An 18,371-nucleotide genomic window follows, 5' to 3' on the forward strand; every position below is an offset into this window, starting at 1 on the left:
TTCTACATGCAAGAGACAAATATCTAGTGGGCCCTGACCACTGAATACAATTTTTTTTAAATAAAGAGAGTTTTTATATTGGATTTAATTTGTTGAGCAAAGGAAAATGGTCTTCCATGTTGCTTATTTCTAGTATTCTGTACTGAACTGGTGGTCTCCTCCTTTTCTATTGCATTCTTGAATGAAGCTGATTTCCTTCTGGCTATCTTTATCATTCATCTGTATCAAACCCTCCTTTCCCACACTTGTAAAATCTCACTTTGAAAGTATGGCATGATGTCTGGTTTCTGAGATGGGACAATGCTAAGATAGCTCACTCATATTAGCCTAAATTGAATCTTTTGCTTGGGTTTGTTTTGCATCCAATAGTATTTCCTCCTTTAAAAAATGTACACTGCCTGAATTCTTTGATGGCCAAAGTCAAATTAAAGTAAAAAGTGCGATGTTGTCTAAAAATGTATTATTTTTAATTAACAGATTCTATCATGAGTCTACCATGAAGCCATGATGGGATTAATGATGTATCAAGAACATTGAAAGGAAAGTTTAAAATCCTGTTGGCTGAGCACAAGAAGTTTTGAAATTCAAAATGACATCAACTGTGGATAAAAGACCCCACCAGGAGCATACAATTGTGAATCCACAGCCACCAGAATATCGCAATCCAAAGAAACCTAGCCGCATGACAAATCAGCTTCAGTATTTGGAGAAAGTGGTGGTTAAAGCTCTGTGGAAGCACCATTTTGCATGGCCATTCCAACAGCCTGTTGATGCTGTGAAATTAAACTTGCCTGTAAAGAATTCTTATCTTATCTGATTAGAATATATAATGCTGTATCCAATTACATTGCTATGGATTTTTTCGTAGCAGTACTTGACAAATTACAATTCAGAGCCAATTTATAAATCTGATGTGGATTGGAGCTGAAATTTTTGAGATGTCCACACTAGAAGACAGGAAAATGAAGCATAAGTAACGATGGCAGCAATTGATAAAATGCAGGTCGAGTATCCTTTATCCAAAACCCTCAACCTGCATTACAATAGCCTAAGCCTTGGCTAGCTATAGCCTAAATAAAATGGCCAGGAAAGTAAGATGTATCACTGAATAACAAATACAGGGTACCTGTAATAAGTTTCCTTTTGACGCGTTCACCACAAAAATTGCAAGGTAAACAGCAGACAAACTACTAGATTTCCCATGCTAAAGGTCAATGAGGTTCAAAGAAATGCAGTTTTTGGATGTTTGGTTTTTGGATTTACAGATAAAGGATACTCAACTTCTTCTAGTACATTACGATGCTTACGTAAGAACTTTACATTTGGCTCCCTACTTTCAGCTATGCTAAACTGGGTTGTGCTTTTTGATTATTGTCCACTATTCCTAATTCTTGGATAAAAGCAAAATACTGCGGATGCTGGAAATCTGAAACAAAAACAAAAATTGCTGGAAAAACTCAGCAGGTCTGACAGCATCTGTGGAGAGAAAGACAGTTAATGTTTCGAGTCCATATGACTCTTCAGAAATGGAAGTAGAAATGTGGTGAAATATATATTGTTTAAGGGGGGTGGGACAAGTGAAACTGGATAGAAGGCCAGTGATAGGTGGAGGCAAAGGAGAGATTGCAAAAGATGTTATGAACAAAATGTCGAAGGGGTGTCGAACATTAAGCCATTGTTTCCAGGACTGTCACTGACCTCATCATCTCTGGAGATCTTCCCTCCACAGCTTCCACCCTCATAGTCTCCCAACCTTGGACAGCCCACTTCTACCTCCTCCCCAAAATCCGCAGACAGGACTGTCCCAGTAGACCGATCGTGTCAGCCTGTTCCTGCCCCACGGAACTAATTTCTTCCTATCTTGACTCCATTCTCTCTCCGTCTCTCCCCTTGTCCAGTCTCTTCCCACCTACATCCACGATTCCTCTGATGCCCTACATCATATCAACAATTTCCAGTTCCCTGGCCCCAACCGCCACCTCTTCACCTCCGTCCCCAACCAGGATGGTCTGAGGGCTCTCCCCTTCTTCCTTGAACAGAGGCCTGAACAATCCCCATCCACTACCACTCTCCTCCGTCTGGCTGAACTTGTTCTCTCACTGAACAATTTCTTCTCCTTAAACTCGTTTCACTTCCTCCAAATAAAAGGTGTGGCTATGGGTACCCGCATGGGCCCCAGCTTTGCCTGTCTCTTTATGGGGTATGTGGAACATTCCTTGTTCCAGTTCTACTTGGGTCCCGTCCCTCAACTCTTTCTCCTGTACATCGATGACTGTTTCGGTGCCACTTTATACTCTCATCTGGACCTGGAAAAATTTATTAATTTTGCTTCCAATTTCCACCCCTCCGTCACTTTCACATGGTCCATCGCTGACACTTCCTTCCCCTTCCTTGACCTTTCTGTCTTGATTTCTGGTGATAGACTGTCCACCAATATTCATTACAAACCTGCCAACTCCCACAGCTACCTTGACTACAGCTCCTCACACCCTGCTTCCTGCAAGGACTCCATCCCATTCTCTCAGTTCCTTCGCCTCTGTCGCATCTGTTTTTATGATTGTACTCTCCAAAACAGTGCTTCTGACATGTCTTCCTCCTTCCTTTTAACTGAGGTTTCCCACCCACGGTGGTTGACAGGGCCCTCAACCATGTCCAACCTATCTCCCGTGCCTCTGCCCTCACACCTTCCTCTCCCAGAACCCTTGTCCTGACTTTTCACCCCACCAGCCTCTGCGTTCAAAGGATCATCCTCCGCCAACTTCAGCATGATGCCACCACACTTCCCTCCACTCTCTCTCTCTTTCTCCCCCCCCCCCCCCCCCCCACCACCACCACCACCCCCGGGGCATTCCATAGGAACCGTTCCCTTTGAGACTCTTTGGTCCACTCCTCCCTCACCTCCTACACCCCAACCCCCCTCCCATGGCACCTTCCCATACAATCGCAGATGGTACAACACCTGCCCCTTTACTCCTCCCCCCCCCCACCCCCACCCCTCCCCGCCTTCCTAGGGCTCAAACACTCCACTTCACTTCACTTGCACTTCCCTCAATTTGGTCCGCAGCATTCGCTGTTCCCAATGTGGTCACTACGTTGGAGAGACCAAACACAGACTGGGTGACCGCTTTGTGAAACACCTTTGGTCTGTCCGCAAGCATGACCCAGACCTTCCTGTCGTTTGCCATTTCAACACACCACCCTGCTCTCATGCCCACATGTCTGTCCTTGGCCTGGCTGCAATGTTTCAGTGAAGCTCAATGCAAACTGGAGGATCAGCACTTCATCTTCTGATTAGGCACTTTACAGCCCTCCGGACTGAATATTGAGTTCAACAACTTCAGATCGTGAACACTCTCCTCCCTCCTCACCCCATCTTTTTTCAATATGTATTTTTTTTAATTTTTACATTGAAATAGCAGAAAAAATATATATTAAAATTTATTTCCATTCATTGTTTTATCCCCACCTTTTTGCCTATTTTGATCTTTTTTTCCCACACTGTTCCCACCCCCACTAGGGCCATCTGTCACTTGCTTATCCTGCTTTCTACTCTTAATGTCACCATTAGCTCCTCCTTTAACCAGTATCATCACCATCAACACCCCTTTGACCTTTTTATGACATATCTTGCAATCTCTCCTTTACCACCGCCTATCACTGGCCTTCTATCCAGCTTCGCCTGTCTCCCCCTCCCCCCCCACCTTAAACAGTATATATTTCACCACATTTCTACCTCTCTTTAGTTCTGAAGAAGTCATATGGACTGAACGTTAACTCTGTCTTTCTTTCCACAGATGCTGTTAGACCTGCTGAGTTTTTCCAGCAAGTTTTGTTTTTGTTCCTAATCCTTGCCTTTGGTGGAGAGAATGTGTGCTTGGAGTGGAGGAGTTTTTCTGAAAAGATGCAATTGATTGTTGAGAGTAGACATTCCAAATCTGGTTTTTCACCACAATGCTCTTCTATCTTTGGAAAAGGGTGGGCAGCTAAAACTGTGTAGACATTTACAGCATGAAAGAAACCATTCGGCCCTTATGTGTACCAGTTCTTTGTTCAAATGATCTAAAAGGAATTGGTGTTCCAGCATCTCTGTATAACAGCAGAAATTTCTCCTAATCACTAAGTGAGGAGTGTGGTTATTTTAAATTGATGACCTCTTGTCATTGGCTTGCCAGCCAGAAAATGTGTTTTCCCCTAGGTACTCTATCAAAGCTCTTTTTTTAAAAGGAAAACTTCACCTGGATCTCCTTTTAGACTTCTCTGATTCAGTACTCCCATTATCTGAAGTCTCTCCTTGTAACTCTGGTTTCTTATGCTTCGCATTGGGAGAGGGTGGTGTAGTGGTAATGATACTGGGCTTGTAATCCAGAGGCCCAGCCTAATGTTCTGGGCACACGAGTTCAAATCCCACCAAGGCAGCTGGTGGAAATTAAATTCAAACAAAATCTAAAATTGAAAGTTAGTCTCAGTAATAGTGACCACGATCATAGATTGTTGTAAAATCCCATCTGGTTCACAGATTTCCTTTCCTAAAGGACATTAGTCATTCTTGCCTGGCCTACATGTGACTTCAGGCTCTTAACTGCTCTCTGAAATGGCCTAGTAAGTCATTTAGCTCATGGGCAATTAGGGATGGACAACAAATGTTGGCCTTGCCAGTGCCACCACCTCCCATGAAAGATTTTTTTAAAAATCCTGGTCAATCTATAATATTTGGCTCTGATTTAGTAGCTTTTAAAAAAAATATATAAAAATTATTCTTGATGTGAATGTCGCTGGCAAGGACAATTATTACCCATTCCTAATTTTCCTGAGAAAGGTGGTAGTGGTCGCCTTGAACTGCTGCAGTAGTAGTTAAAGTCAATTATGTTGGTATGGGACACAAGTCACTTCCATGCCAAACCAAGTAAGAACAGCAGGTTTTCTTTTCAAAAGGACATCAGTGAATCAGTTGGGATTTTATGACAATCTGATAGTAATAAAGTGACCATGAAACCAACTTTTTTATTTGCAGTGTTTTCTCTTAAAACAGAATTATAAGTTATCAAACTGCTATTGTGGGATTTTAATTTGAATTCTCTGGTTCATCAATTCTGGTCTCTGGATTACTGTGGGACACTGAAATCAATACCTAGTGTTCTGCAGTTCAACCATTGTTTTGTACAAATTTCTCACATGGGTTTATTCTTTATAGTATATAACCTTCTTATAAACTCCCAAAGCTGTTAGCCATTATTGTCTTTATCTGCCTGCATACATAACTTTTGGGAATTTGAATCCCAACTTCCCTTTATTTATCATTCCATTGAGTATATCCTTGTTTCTCCTTGCACAATGTACACCTTAACCATAGCCACATGAAATGGCTCTTCCACCTCTTTGTTTTTAGAAATATTTTCCAGTCATGCCATTTGCCAACTCAGCCCCACTCTTGTGTTATCAGCAAATTTCACGATTCCACTTCATAATGTTCAAGTGAAAATTATCTGTATATTCCAAGTACAAAAGTAGACCTAGCCACAACACTTACAGCCCTTCTAAAATATGAGCAATGCACACTGATTAATATAAAACAAACATTTAGGGTGGATCAACTTTCTATCCATGCAGTTATATTTCCTCATACCACACTCTTGAATTTTTGCTATATGCTTCTTGAGATGCCAAATTGACACACTTCTGCATATCCATGTACACTGCATCTACTGCATTATATTTATCCAGTAATTTCCTTAAATTTCGATTTGACTAAAGTCCGCATTTTATATTCAAATAACGGTTGATGAGCTTTTAAACTTGGGAAGGGAAAGACATTTGTTCATTGTTGTGTCTGGAGTAATTTTAAGAGTATGCAGTTTTTAAGAAAATAAATACTCTTAATAGGTTAATCAATTGAAGAATTGAGTAATTAAAGCTAGTAACTAGTTTGTGCAATTAGGTTTTTTTCTCAACCATATCATGACTGTATGCTGCTCCTAAGCCTGGTGGCCTCGTTTTTTTTTCCCACAGGATTATTATCAGATAACAAAGAACCCAATGGATTTGGGTACAATCAAAAAACGCTTGGAAAATAAATATTACTGTAAAGCTATGGAGTGTGTAGAAGACATAAATACAATGTTTACCAACTGTTACGTATATAATCGGGTATGTTATTACACCTTTTATAAATTGCTGAGTGTTTCTTGTGTTATGTTGATTAAAGGATATAACTAGTGTCTGTTTATAGCCAGGGGATGACATAGTTGTAATGGCACAAACATTGGAGAAGCTTTTTCTACAGAAGGTGTCACAAATGCCACAAGAGGAAATAGAACTTCCTGTGGTTAGCAAAAGAGGAGGGAATGGCAAAGGAAGAAAAGGATCAGGTAATCAATTGAACAAGTATCCCCTCCTTATTTTATAACGTTATTTGGAGGTGTTGAGGCAGAGGGGCAGCAAGCACCCTCAATCTTCTGTAATATAAACTATATTTGGGGAAGAAGATGGGAGACATGGTCCTGCAACTTTCTTGCGCCCTAATATTAACATTAAGTGAAAATCTTATTCTATAATCCTTCAACTTTTAAAATCTGCTCAATGGTATTCTTTTTTTGGGCATTTCAAAGAAATTAGTGAATATTTAAAACTCTTCATTTTAACCGTAGGGAGAGAACTAGTACTGAATAGAAGACACGAGAAAGAACAGTGACCAGTAATGCTGGATAGCTATAATTTGAAAATCTTCCCTAACAGCATGTCATATGAAATGTAGGTGCATTGAACTCTGTTTAATAGAATCAGAAGGAGTCTTAGTTAATGTGACTTCCTCAATTCTACCCATCAGAAAATTGAAGACTGATACATACATATGTATGTATATACATTAGTTTCTAGAATATTTATAACTGTGGAACAAAAATGCACATGAGGATCTCTTGTGTGCTCACAAAAGAGGGCAGATTGAAAATGGGAATAAGTCTGGAAAGTGACATTATCAATTGAGAAACCAGACAGCGGACCAAAATTTTCAGATTTGGATTTGTAGGAGAGCATTCAACGTAAACTGATTTAAGGGGAGTGGCAGCCAAAGAAATTAGTGGTTTATGTTTAGCTACCCATGTTCTGGAAAAAGAGAGGAACAGATTGTAACTACAGTCTTGAATGTGGGTGCTTTGTTTCAGTTTGAAGCCCCAAGCTAGAATGGAGGAGCGGGTCCATGGTTTTGTTTTATATGCAAGGAACTAACTTGGAAACAAGAGAAGCTTTAATTTTGGAGAGGAGAGATTGGAAGGATCACAAGGAAGCATTAAGACATCTTAATGGAGTGGGCAGTTCTGTATGAAACAGGAAGCTTTATATTATGAAAGGGGGTTATGCTGTGAACTCAGTTCCCTAGCCTTTGATGTCATCCTCCTTAGCAACTGTTAGAGGTTGAACCAGACTCGTTTGCAACCTTGGTGATGTATTTGACCTCAAGATGAACTTCTGACCACGTAACATTAAGCCTGGCTATTTGCATAACATCACTGGACTTTGTCCCTGTCTCAGCTCATCTGCAGCTGAAATCCCCATCCATGCCTTTGTTACTTCTAGACTTGACTACTTCAATGCATACCTGATATGCTTCCCATAACTTAAGCTCATCCTAAACTCTACTATATCCCAACTCACACAAAGCTCTGTTCAACCTTCTCCCCGGGCTCACTTTTTCCTGCTTAAGCACCACCTTGTTTAAAATACTCATCCTAGTTTTCAAATCCCTCCATGGCCTTTCTCCTCCATATTTCCAACCACATTTTGACCCACAGCCCTCGGATCTCTCCACTTCTCCAGTCCTAGACTCTTATGCATCCCCAAGTTTTAATTACACCACCATTGGCAGCCATGCCTTCAGCTGCCATGGCCCTAAGCTCTCAAATTCACCCTCTCCACCCCCAACTTTTCCACTGCTCTACTCGTTTTCCTTCTTTATGATCACAGAATCACAGTGCAGAAGAGGCCCTTTGGCCCATCGAGTCTGCACCGACACGTGAGAAACACCTGACCTACCTACCTAATCCCATTTACCAGCACTTGGCCCATAGCCTTGAATATTATGACGTGCCAAGTGCTCATCCAGGTACTTTTTAAAGGATGTGAGGCAACCCGCCTCCACCACCCTCCCAGGTAGTGCATTCCAGACCGTCACCACCCTCTGGGTAAAAAAGTTTTTCCTCACATCCCCCAAAACCTCCTGCCCCTCACCTTGAACTTATGCCCCCTCGGGACTGACCCTTCAACTAAGGGGAACAGCTGCTCTCTATCCACCCTGTCCATGCCCATCATAATCTTGTACACCTCGATCAGGTCGCCCCCTCAGTCTTCTCTGCTCCAACAAAAACAACCCAAGTCTATCCAACCTCTCCATAACTTAAATGTTTCATCCCAGGCAACGTCCTGGTGAACCACCTCTGCACCCCTCCAGTGCAATTACATCCTTCCTATAATGTGGCAATCAGAACTGCACATGCACACAGTACTCCAGCTGTGGCCTCACCAAGGTTCTATACAACTCCAACGTGACCTCCTTACTTTTGTAATCTATGCCTTGATTGATAAAGGCAAGTGTCCCATATGCCTTTTTCACCACCCCACTAACTTGCCCCTCTGCCTTCAGAGATCTATGGACACACATGCCAAGGTCCCTTTGTTCCTCAGAACTTCCTAGTGTCATGCCATTCATTGAATACGCCCTTGTCAAATTACTCCTTCCAAAGTGTATCACCTCTCACTTTTCAGGGTTAAATTCCAACTGCCACTTATCTGCCCATTTGACCATCCCGTCTATATCTTCCTGTAGCCCAAGACACTCAACCTCACTGTTAACCACCCGGCCAATCTTTGTGCCATCCGCAAACTTACTAATCCTACCCCCCACGTAGTTATCTGTCGTTTATATAAATGACAAATAATATGGGATGGAGCACAGATCCCTGTGGCATGCCACTGGACACTGGCTTCCAGTCACCAAAGCATCCTTCTGTCATCATCCTCTGCCTCCTACAACTAAATCAATTTTGAATCCACCTTATCAAATTACCCTGTATCCCATATGCATTTGTCACCTTTATAAGTCTCCCATGTGGGACCTTGTCAAAGGCTTTGCTGAAATCCATATAAACTACATCAACTGCACTACCCTCATCTACACACCTGGCCACCGCCTCAAAAAAATTCAATCAAATTTGTTAGGCATAACCTCCCTCTGACAAAGCCATGCTGACTATCTCTGATCAAACCTTGCCTCTCCAAGTGGAGATAGATACTCTCCTTCAGAACTTTCTCTAATAGTTTCCCTACCACTGACGTGAGACTCACTGGTCTGTAGTTCCCTGGCTTTTCTCTACAACCCTCCTTAAGATGCTCCTTAAAACCTAGCCCTTTGACCAACTTGTAATAACCCCTTATGTAGCTCAGTGTCAAATTGTTTGATGTTCTGTCAAGTGCCTTGGGACATTTGACTGCATTATAGGCACTATGTAAATGCAAGTTGTTGAGATATCTCACTTTAGATGAGAAAAATGTATTGATTTTAACATGATATAAAAAGTTATAGCTCATTATAGTAGTTATTTGATAAAGCTATGGATTAATAAAGAAAGATGTAGAATCAGAATAGTTACAGCGCATTTGGGCTGTCATGTCTCTGCTGGCTCTCTGAAGGAGCAATTCATCAACAGGAGCAATGCCTTGCCTTATCCCCATAGCCTTGTACATTTTTCCTTTTCAGATAATAATCCAGTTTCCCCTTGACTGCCTCAATTGAGCCTGCCCCCACCACACACTCGGGCAGTGCATTCCAGATCCTAATCACTCTGCGTAGAAAAAGTTTTTGCTCATGTCACCATTGCTTCTATTGCTAATTACATTAAATCTGTGCTCTTTTTTGTTCTCGATCCTTCCACCAATGGAAGCAGTTTCTCCCTATACTCTGTCCAGACTCCTCAGTTTTGAATACCTCTGTCAAATCTCTTCTCGACCTCCTCTTCTCCAAGGACAGTCCCAACTTCTCCAATCTACCTTCATAACTGAAGTTGCTCATCCCTGGAAACATTCTGGTGAATCTTTTCTATGCTTTCTCTTTGATTTGTACACGTGTGCACCCAGGTTCCTCTGTTCCTGCACCCCATTTAGAATTGTACTCTTTATTTTGTATTGCCTTCTGTGATCATCTTTACGCAAGTTTCATCTGCCACTTACAATGTGCAAGGGTTCGGGGGAAAAGGTAGGGTAATAGCACAAGGTCATAATGCTCATTTGGAGAGCCGGTGCAGACCTGATATGCCAAATGCTTTCCTTCTGTGCTGTTAAGATTCCGTGACTTAGGTTGGTGGAATGGGCAGCTATGTCCTTTTAAGTTCTACACTATCCTCCTCAGTTCACAATACTTCCAAGTTTTGCATCATTTGCAAATTTTGAAATTGTGCCTGTCTCCTCTACACCAAGTTCAGGCCATTATTATATATTAGGAAGAGCAAAGGGTCCTAACACCAACCCCTGGGGAACTCCACTATAAATCATCTTTCAGTCTGAAAAACAATCATTAACCACTACTGTTTCCTGTCACTCAAACCAATTTTGCACCCATGTTGCTACTGTCCCTGTTATTTCATGAGTTCTAACCCTGCTCCCAAGTTTGTGCGGCACATTACGTGGACTTCCAAAAAGGCATTTAATAATTTTTGATTTGGGATGAGGAAATTAAATTAGTTATTATCCATTTGCCTGAAGGAAATAGTAGTATTATTTTAACAGCCTCCTCAAAGGTCCAATTAGTGGTTGTGATTAATGGTGGTGGGACATGGCCAGCTTCGTGGCTGGCTTTTAGTGCAATTTTTTTAATTAGCGCACACGATTGTGGAAACTTGGCTTGACTGGGCAAATTCAAAGATTTTCTGTTTTCCTTATTTGAAAGGAAGGATGCAAAATTGTATTTGGAATTTATTGTAACATTTGTGCCAAACTTTTGTCCTGATGTACATGTTTCACTAATGTATGTTTATGAATATACTGTTCTAATAATTTAAAATTTGCAGCATTAAAATTGGCCATTTAGAACTATCTAATCCTCTCCAATTTCCCTAGAAAATTTCCTTTTTCAAATAATGTAGTTTCTGCCATAATAATCACTTCTGGTGAAGCACTCCACATTCTAATAACTTCTCATAAGTACTTCCCTTTTCATTCTAATCATGATCCTCATAGTATCAATTTATGTACTTGTGGGCACCATTAACTGTAGTTGATGCACTTCAAATTTCATTTATTTTTTGCAGTCATAATTGCCACTGAAGCCAATGTGTTGTTGCTTCAACTTTTGATGGGTCTACCACTTTCAGTCTTTCCATCACCTGCCATTCTCCTTTCCTTCACAAGTTTTCCTACTCGTTTGGGTATCCTATGACTTAACAATTTTAGAACCATAGATGTTTAGTCCTGGAAAGATACTATTCAATCCATCCATGTCAGCTCAATGCTAGAGTAATCCAAACCTAATCTCATCACTCCATATTATTATTCCCAATATCCTCCATCTTCCCCTTTCAAACACTTGATCCAATCTTCCAGTAAACTTGCAATGTTAACAACCACACTCTTGCCAGAGTTGCAAGAGCCTATAGATTAGGATTTCATCTTGCAACAGCACTCTGTGTACAGAAGCTTTGTAATAGTATGTAAAAAGAGTGTGTGATTAACAAAAGTAAATGTGGGTCCCTTAGAGGCAGAGACAGCAGAAATTACAACAGGGAATAAGGAAATGGCAGAGAAGTTAAACAAACATTTTGTCTTCACAGTAGAAGACACAGGCAACCTCCCAGAAATAGTGAGGAACTAAAGTGCTAATGAGAGTGAGGAACTTAGCGATTTAATATTAGTAAAGAAAAAGCACTGGAAAAATTAATGGGACTAAAAACCCCTGGATCTGACGGCTTTCATCCAAGGGTTCTAAAAGAGATGGTTGCAGAGCTGGTGGATACACTGTTTTTGATTTTTTATTTTATTACTCATTCATGGGATGTCAGCCAGCGTTTATTGCCCTCCCCTAGTTGCCCTTGAGAAGGTGATGGGAGCTGCCTTCTTGAACCGCTGCAGTCCATGTGGTGTAGGTACACCCACAGTGCTGTTAGGAAGGGAGTTCCAGGATTTTGACCCAGCGACAGTGAAGGAATGGTGATATATTTCCAAGTCAGGACGGTGAGTGACTTGGAGGGGATCTTCCAGGTTGTGGTGTTCCCACCTATCTGCTGCCCTTGTCCTTCTAGATGGTAGTGGACATGGGTTTGGAATGTGCTTTCAAAGGAGCCTTGGTGAACCCCTGCAGTGAATCTTGTAGATGGTACACACTGCTACTATTGAGCGTTGATGGTGGAGGGACACTGCTACTACTGTGCGTTGGTGGTGGAGGGAGAGAATGTTTGTGGATGTGGTGCCAATCAAACAGGCTGCTTTGTCCTGGACGGTGTCAAGCTTCTGGAGTGTTGTGGGAGCTGCACTCATCCAGACAAGTGGGGAGTATTCCATCACACTCCTGACTTGTGCCGTGTAGATGGTGGACAGGCTTTGGGGAGTCAGGAGGTGGGTTACTTGTTGCACAATTCCTAGCCTGTGACCTGTTCTTTGTAGCCACAGTATTTATATGGCCATTCCAGTTTCTGGTCAATGGGTAAACTCCCAGGATGTTGTTAGTGGGGGATTCAAATTCAGTGATGGTAATGCCGTTGAACATGAAGGGGTGATGGTTGGATTCTCTCTTGTTGGAGACAATCATTGCCTGACACTTGTGTGGCATGAATGTTACTTGCCTCTTGTCAGCCCAAGCCTGCATATTGTCCAGGTCTTGCTGCATTTGGATATGGACTGCTTCAGTATCTGTGGAGTCACAAATGGCGCTGAACTTCGTTCAGTCATCAGCAAACGTCCCCACTTCTGACCTTTATGATGGAAGGAAGGCCATTGATGAAGCAGCTGAAGATGGTTGGGCCTAGGACACTACCTTGAGGAACTCATGCAGTGATGTCCTGGAGCTGAGATGACTGACCTCCCAACAACCACACCCATCTTCCTTTGTGCTAGGTATGACTCCAACCAGGGGAGAATTTTCCCCCTGATTCTCATTGACTCCACTTTTGCTAGGGCTCTTTGATGCCACACTTGGTCAAATGTGGCCTTGATGTCAAGGGCAGTCACATTTGCCTCACCTCTGGAGTTCAGCTTTTTTGTCCATGGTTGAACCAAGGCTGTAATGAGGCCAGGAGCTGAGTGTCCCTGGCAGAACCCAAACTGGGCATCAGTGAGCAGGTTATTGCTAAGCAAGTGCCGCTCAATAGCACTGTTGATATGACCTCTTCCATTACATATTGATGATGGAGAGTATACTGATGGGGTGGTAATTGGCCGGGTTGGATTTGTCCTGCATTTTGTGTACAGGACATACCTGGGCAATTTTCCACATAGCCAGGTAGATGCCAGTGTTGTAGCCGTACTGGAACAGCTTGGCTAGGGGTACAGCAAATTCTGAAGCATCGTTCTTCAGTACTGTGGTGCACCTACACCACATGGACTGCAGTGGTTCAAGAAGGCAGCTCCCCATCACCTTCTCAAGGGCAACTAGGGATGGGCAATAAATGCTGGCCCAGCCAGCGAAGTCCACATCCCATGAATGAATTTTTTTAAAAAAAATAAATAAATAATGGCAGGTGAAGGGACAGAGTGTAGCGTGTATGCAAGTTTGCTGATAGAGTTGGTTGGGAAAGTAAGCTACGATGAAGACATGGGGACTGCAAAGGGATTTAGAAAGGTTAAGTAATTAGCAAGAATGTGCCCAATGGAATATAATGTGGGGAAATATGCAGTTATTCATTTTGGTAGAGAGAATAGAAAAACAATATTTTTTAAATGGTGAAAATCTATTAAATGTAGGTGTTCAGAAGAATTTAGTTTTCCTTATACAAGATCCACAGTTAGGAAGGCAAGTGGTATGTTTGCCTTTATTTCATGGAGGTTTGGAGGTGCAAGAATGAGGAAGTCTTGCTGCAGTTTGTACAGAGACCACACCTGAAATACTATGCACTGGTTTCATCTCCATACCCAAGGAAGGATGCACTTACCTTAGAGGGGTGCAACGCAGGTTCACTAGATTGATACCTGGGATGAGAAGATTGTGCTATGAAGAGATGGAGCCTATACTCTTTTGAAAGAATGAAGTGATCTTATTGAAACATAATGTTTTTAATGGGCTTGAAGATGTGAATGCTGAGAGGCAGTTTCCCATGGCTAGAGAATATAGAACTGGGCTCATAGTTGCAAGATAAGGGGACAACCATTTCAGAGTGAGATGAGAAATTTCTTCATTTGGGGATTGTAAATTTTAGAAACTCCTTACCCCAGAGGGCGATGGATGCTCAGTCATTGAGCATATTCAAGGCTGAGATCGGTTTATATTTTAGGTGAGAAAGCGTAGTTGGGGGTGAGGATTAGCCATCATCTTATTAAATGATGAAGCTGCATGGGTTATTCCTGCTTGCTCCTATTTCTGTATGTTCTCCTAATTTTTCTCCTTGTTTCTTTTTGGTAATTTAAAATTCTTGGCCTCATGTCACTGATCAGAGGAAGCAATCTATGCTTATTCCCTCTATCAAATTCCCTCATATCTTAGCATTAAATCTCCTCTTGGCCATCCCTGCTGAAAGTATATGTAGAATTTGCAGCACAAACAGTTCATTCAGCCCAACTGGTCTATGCTGGTGTTTGTCTTCCACACAAGTTTCCTTCACCCTTACTTTATCTCATACTATAAGTATTACCTTCTATTCCTTTCTACCTCATGTATTTCTATAACCTTCCCTTGAATGCACCTGTGCTATTCACCTTTAACTACTCCAGTGGTAGCAAGTTCTATTTTTTTCACCACATTCTGGTAGCCTTATCACAAGTTGTTCATTATTAACTATCATCTCTCATATCCAGAAACTTTATTGATTTTTCCAATGTTTGCTCTCAATGACATTAGTGTCATTGATTTTTTTTTTTAGCAGATACCCAAAAGTGCAGATGGTACTCTTAAACTGTGGCTTTATGAATGTTTTGAGCGAATTGATATTTCCTGGCTCTTGGACCTAATGCCTGTTCCTATTAAAATATATTTGCATGCATGTGAAATTAACATTTTTATTTTTGCTTGTTATATGGACTGTTTTGACTGTTGCATGAATATAGTGATATTCTTGTTATAGTTCCGGTAGTGTCCTCAACTGCACAATCAAAATTGTGTCCACCCACATCTGAAGTTGGAAATCAGAAACCAGTGATAATGCTACCACCTCAGTCAAGAATAACTTCATTGTCAGCCACTCCACCCTCTCCTTTAATACCAACTGGGCAGCCTGTTACAAAAGTAAGTATTTATATATCTGAACAGAACTGTGGTTTTAAAAGTTCCCAGATTTTCTAATGATTTTTTATGTATACTGTCAATTTGAAGGGTTTGCTTTTGATTTCCATTCCTGCACTCAATTTCTAATCTCTGTCAGGACAGAGGTGTTAGGGGGAAAGGAATTGACCTCGCCCTCCTGTTCCCTCTCCTGCAGTAGCTGGTGCTGCTCTGCCTGGTGTCATGTCTTCCACCCATTTCTCCTGCAGACCCTAAGCTTAGGACCAAGCACTCCCTTTCTCTTGGTGACCTCTATAAGGTGGATTAGCACATACAGTACTTACTCTTCTTAGGTGAAGTCTTCACAGAATTCCCAGAACAAATAATGGTTAAGTCTTGCCAAAAATGTCCCAGAAAGTTTCCAAATGTGTTTCAAAAGGTCTCTTCAAACCTAAAGCAGCTTGTGAACAGTAAAAGATAATCTACCTTTTTTTAAAGTAATGATCAAAATCCTCAAGAACAATTTCTTTACTCCCAGGTCACTGTTAGGAGAACACATTAAGTCAAGTGCTATCTACCAAAATGCTATGAAGCCTTGTTGATGAGTGCTAGAAATCAATTTTAGTAGTGGTGAGTTCCATAACTCTCCTCCAGATGGATGTTCCAAGCTTCAACCTCTTTAGCAAGGTGATGTCTTGTGCTAAATGTGAGCTAAACTGTCTTTTTGGCTCAAAACACCATCTTGGCCACCTCGAAGACTCTTTAGTACCTGAAGGAACTTTCAAAAGACTTGTTTTAAATAGAAAAGCAATCCAGATCAGTCTCATCATTTAGGTGAGGCTACTTGAGTGAGAAGTAATTGAAGCTGTGGGCTTCACTGAAGACCTTTGCTTGCCAAGTGAGCTTGCTTTGGATTTGAAGAGAATTAAAAACGTTCCTGTATGGAGAAAATATTGAGGTAATGTTCATAAGGTGAATAGATTTGTTTTCTTTTCTGGTACTGCTCTTATTCGTTGTTTCATTTTTAAGCTTGCTATCTTTAACTTACTGATTTTTCCTTCTAAGGTAAAGAAAGGTGTTAAAAGGAAGGCAGACACTACTACACCCACTACTTCAATTTTCACTACAAATAGTGGGTCCTCGCCAAGACCCTCAGAACGAAAGTCTACAAAAATCTGTTCCGGGAGGGAAAACAATCAGTCAAACAAGCCACCCACAAAGGATCTACCAGATTCTCAACAGCATCCAGCTACTAAAAAAGAAAAGTACACAGTACATTTGCAATACTGCAATAATATTCTCAAAGAAATGTTTGCAAAGAAGCATGCAGCATATGCATGGCCTTTCTATGAGCCAGTGAATGCTGAAGCATTGGGCCTTCATGATTATCATAATATTATTAAACACCCCATGGACCTTAGTGCTGTGAAAGTAAGTTCATTTCATCTCCTCTGCCCCCACCCCTGCCCCGCCCCTGCTGATGTTGAATCACTTTCTAATTTTATTCAGTATTTTATCAGCTATTTCAACTTGGATGTGTTTTTTCAATCCTGTGGAACCAGGTTAAATATTTTTAAGTTTTGAAGCTGTCTTGCATTTCAATGTCAGTTTTACACTAAAGTAGGTTGGCTAACTAATGCTATCAAAACATAATCCCTGGGGGCTATGGAACATTTACACCACTGTCTTGTTTTGAGTGCACTAGTTTTAGCATCTGGAAGCTTTGTGGAAAAGAGGCTAATTATACACACTTGTAATGGAGTCAATGTGGCAGGCAAAGGGAATCCTAAAGAAGCTGAACTGGATCGGTGATTGTAAAGTGAAACACGAGGTGGGAGGGTTCAGAGGGAGAAAATTAACACAAATTACAAAGAAACACTGTAGCAAGAGTGAGAAGGACAAAGTAAATATTGAGGTAGAATCCAGAGATTAAAACCACAGGCTTTAATAATTATTCCATCATTTGGCAAATGAGAAATGTTCTCCAATATGAGCATTTTGCTCTGACTTGCTTTAAGTTCACACCACTTCACTGTTCTACCATTTCTATTCTACTCTCAACCTTGATTTGTTCCAGAAAATTTAGTAGAATGCTTCCCCATCTGTGATCTTTCTCTTTGCCTAGAATCGTGACAAAGGAGACAAATGGATATTGTACCATTTGGATATTCTTTCTCTGAAACCTCTGGCATGAAGCTGTGCTTTGTGACTTTTCACTAGAGAGTTTTACTAAGGATTAAGGGTGCATTGAGATGTCTGCAGTTTGTTTTAGCCAGCTTTGTTTCCTGGCTCCAAATAAAATTTTCATGCTCTTGTAGAGAGATCTCTGCATGTTAATGATTAAAATCCCTCCCTATCTCTTTAATCTCCAGTAGCCTCACAACCCTTTTGATATATGTGCCAGTCTAATTCTGGTCTCTTGTGCACATTATTTGCACCATCATTGTTTGCCTAGACACCAAGCTCTGGAATTACTCTCCTTACCTCTGCCTCACTTTCCTCCTCCTTTTAAAACCTACCTCTTTGACCAAACCTTCTGACCTAGTTCTCCTTATGTGGCTCAGTGTCATACTTTGTTCAATAATGCTCCTGTGAAGCACCTTGAGGTGTTTCGTTACATTAAATAATTACATTATAAATGCAAGTTGCTGCTCGCCCGATACTAACTAACCATTAGGTGACTCTTCTCATGATGTCATGTTAGAAAATAATAGTTGATGCTATTCTAATCTACACTGAGGGAATGTCGGCATCTAGTTGAGAGAATGAACAAAAGTTAACTCTTTCCTCTAATTACTGCAATAGTTGGGCTTCAGCAATCACTCTCAAATATTTTGTTTTATAATGTTCTTGTGACGTGACTTGGGATATTTCATCGTTAGAGGTGCCAAATTTTGTTTAAAGTTGTACTACACCTTTGCTGCCAAGTGGAAGCTGCTTCAAAGTGATTCTGAAATTGCAGCATAAATATACTTTGATGTTT

General features: G+C 41.2%; 1 protein-coding gene across 1 annotated transcript in view; it reads left to right on the forward strand.

The window, feature by feature from the left end:
• Window positions 1-477: 477 nt before the first annotated feature.
• The window catches only part of LOC144692210 (bromodomain-containing protein 3-like), a 90,488-nt gene continuing 72,594 nt past the window's right edge, over window positions 478-18,371 (forward strand). The window contains exons 1-5 of the mRNA XM_078560781.1: window positions 478-793; window positions 6,007-6,144; window positions 6,227-6,365; window positions 15,252-15,412; window positions 16,454-16,819. Of these exons, the coding sequence (XP_078416907.1) occupies window positions 590-793; window positions 6,007-6,144; window positions 6,227-6,365; window positions 15,252-15,412; window positions 16,454-16,819 (1,008 nt within the window). The 5' untranslated portion in view covers window positions 478-589. The remainder of the gene's footprint in view (window positions 794-6,006; window positions 6,145-6,226; window positions 6,366-15,251; window positions 15,413-16,453; window positions 16,820-18,371) is intronic.

The sequence above is a fragment of the Cetorhinus maximus genome, chromosome 17 (genome assembly GCF_964194155.1).
Source record: "Cetorhinus maximus chromosome 17, sCetMax3.hap1.1, whole genome shotgun sequence".
NCBI classification, from domain to species: Eukaryota; Metazoa; Chordata; class Chondrichthyes; order Lamniformes; family Cetorhinidae; genus Cetorhinus; species Cetorhinus maximus.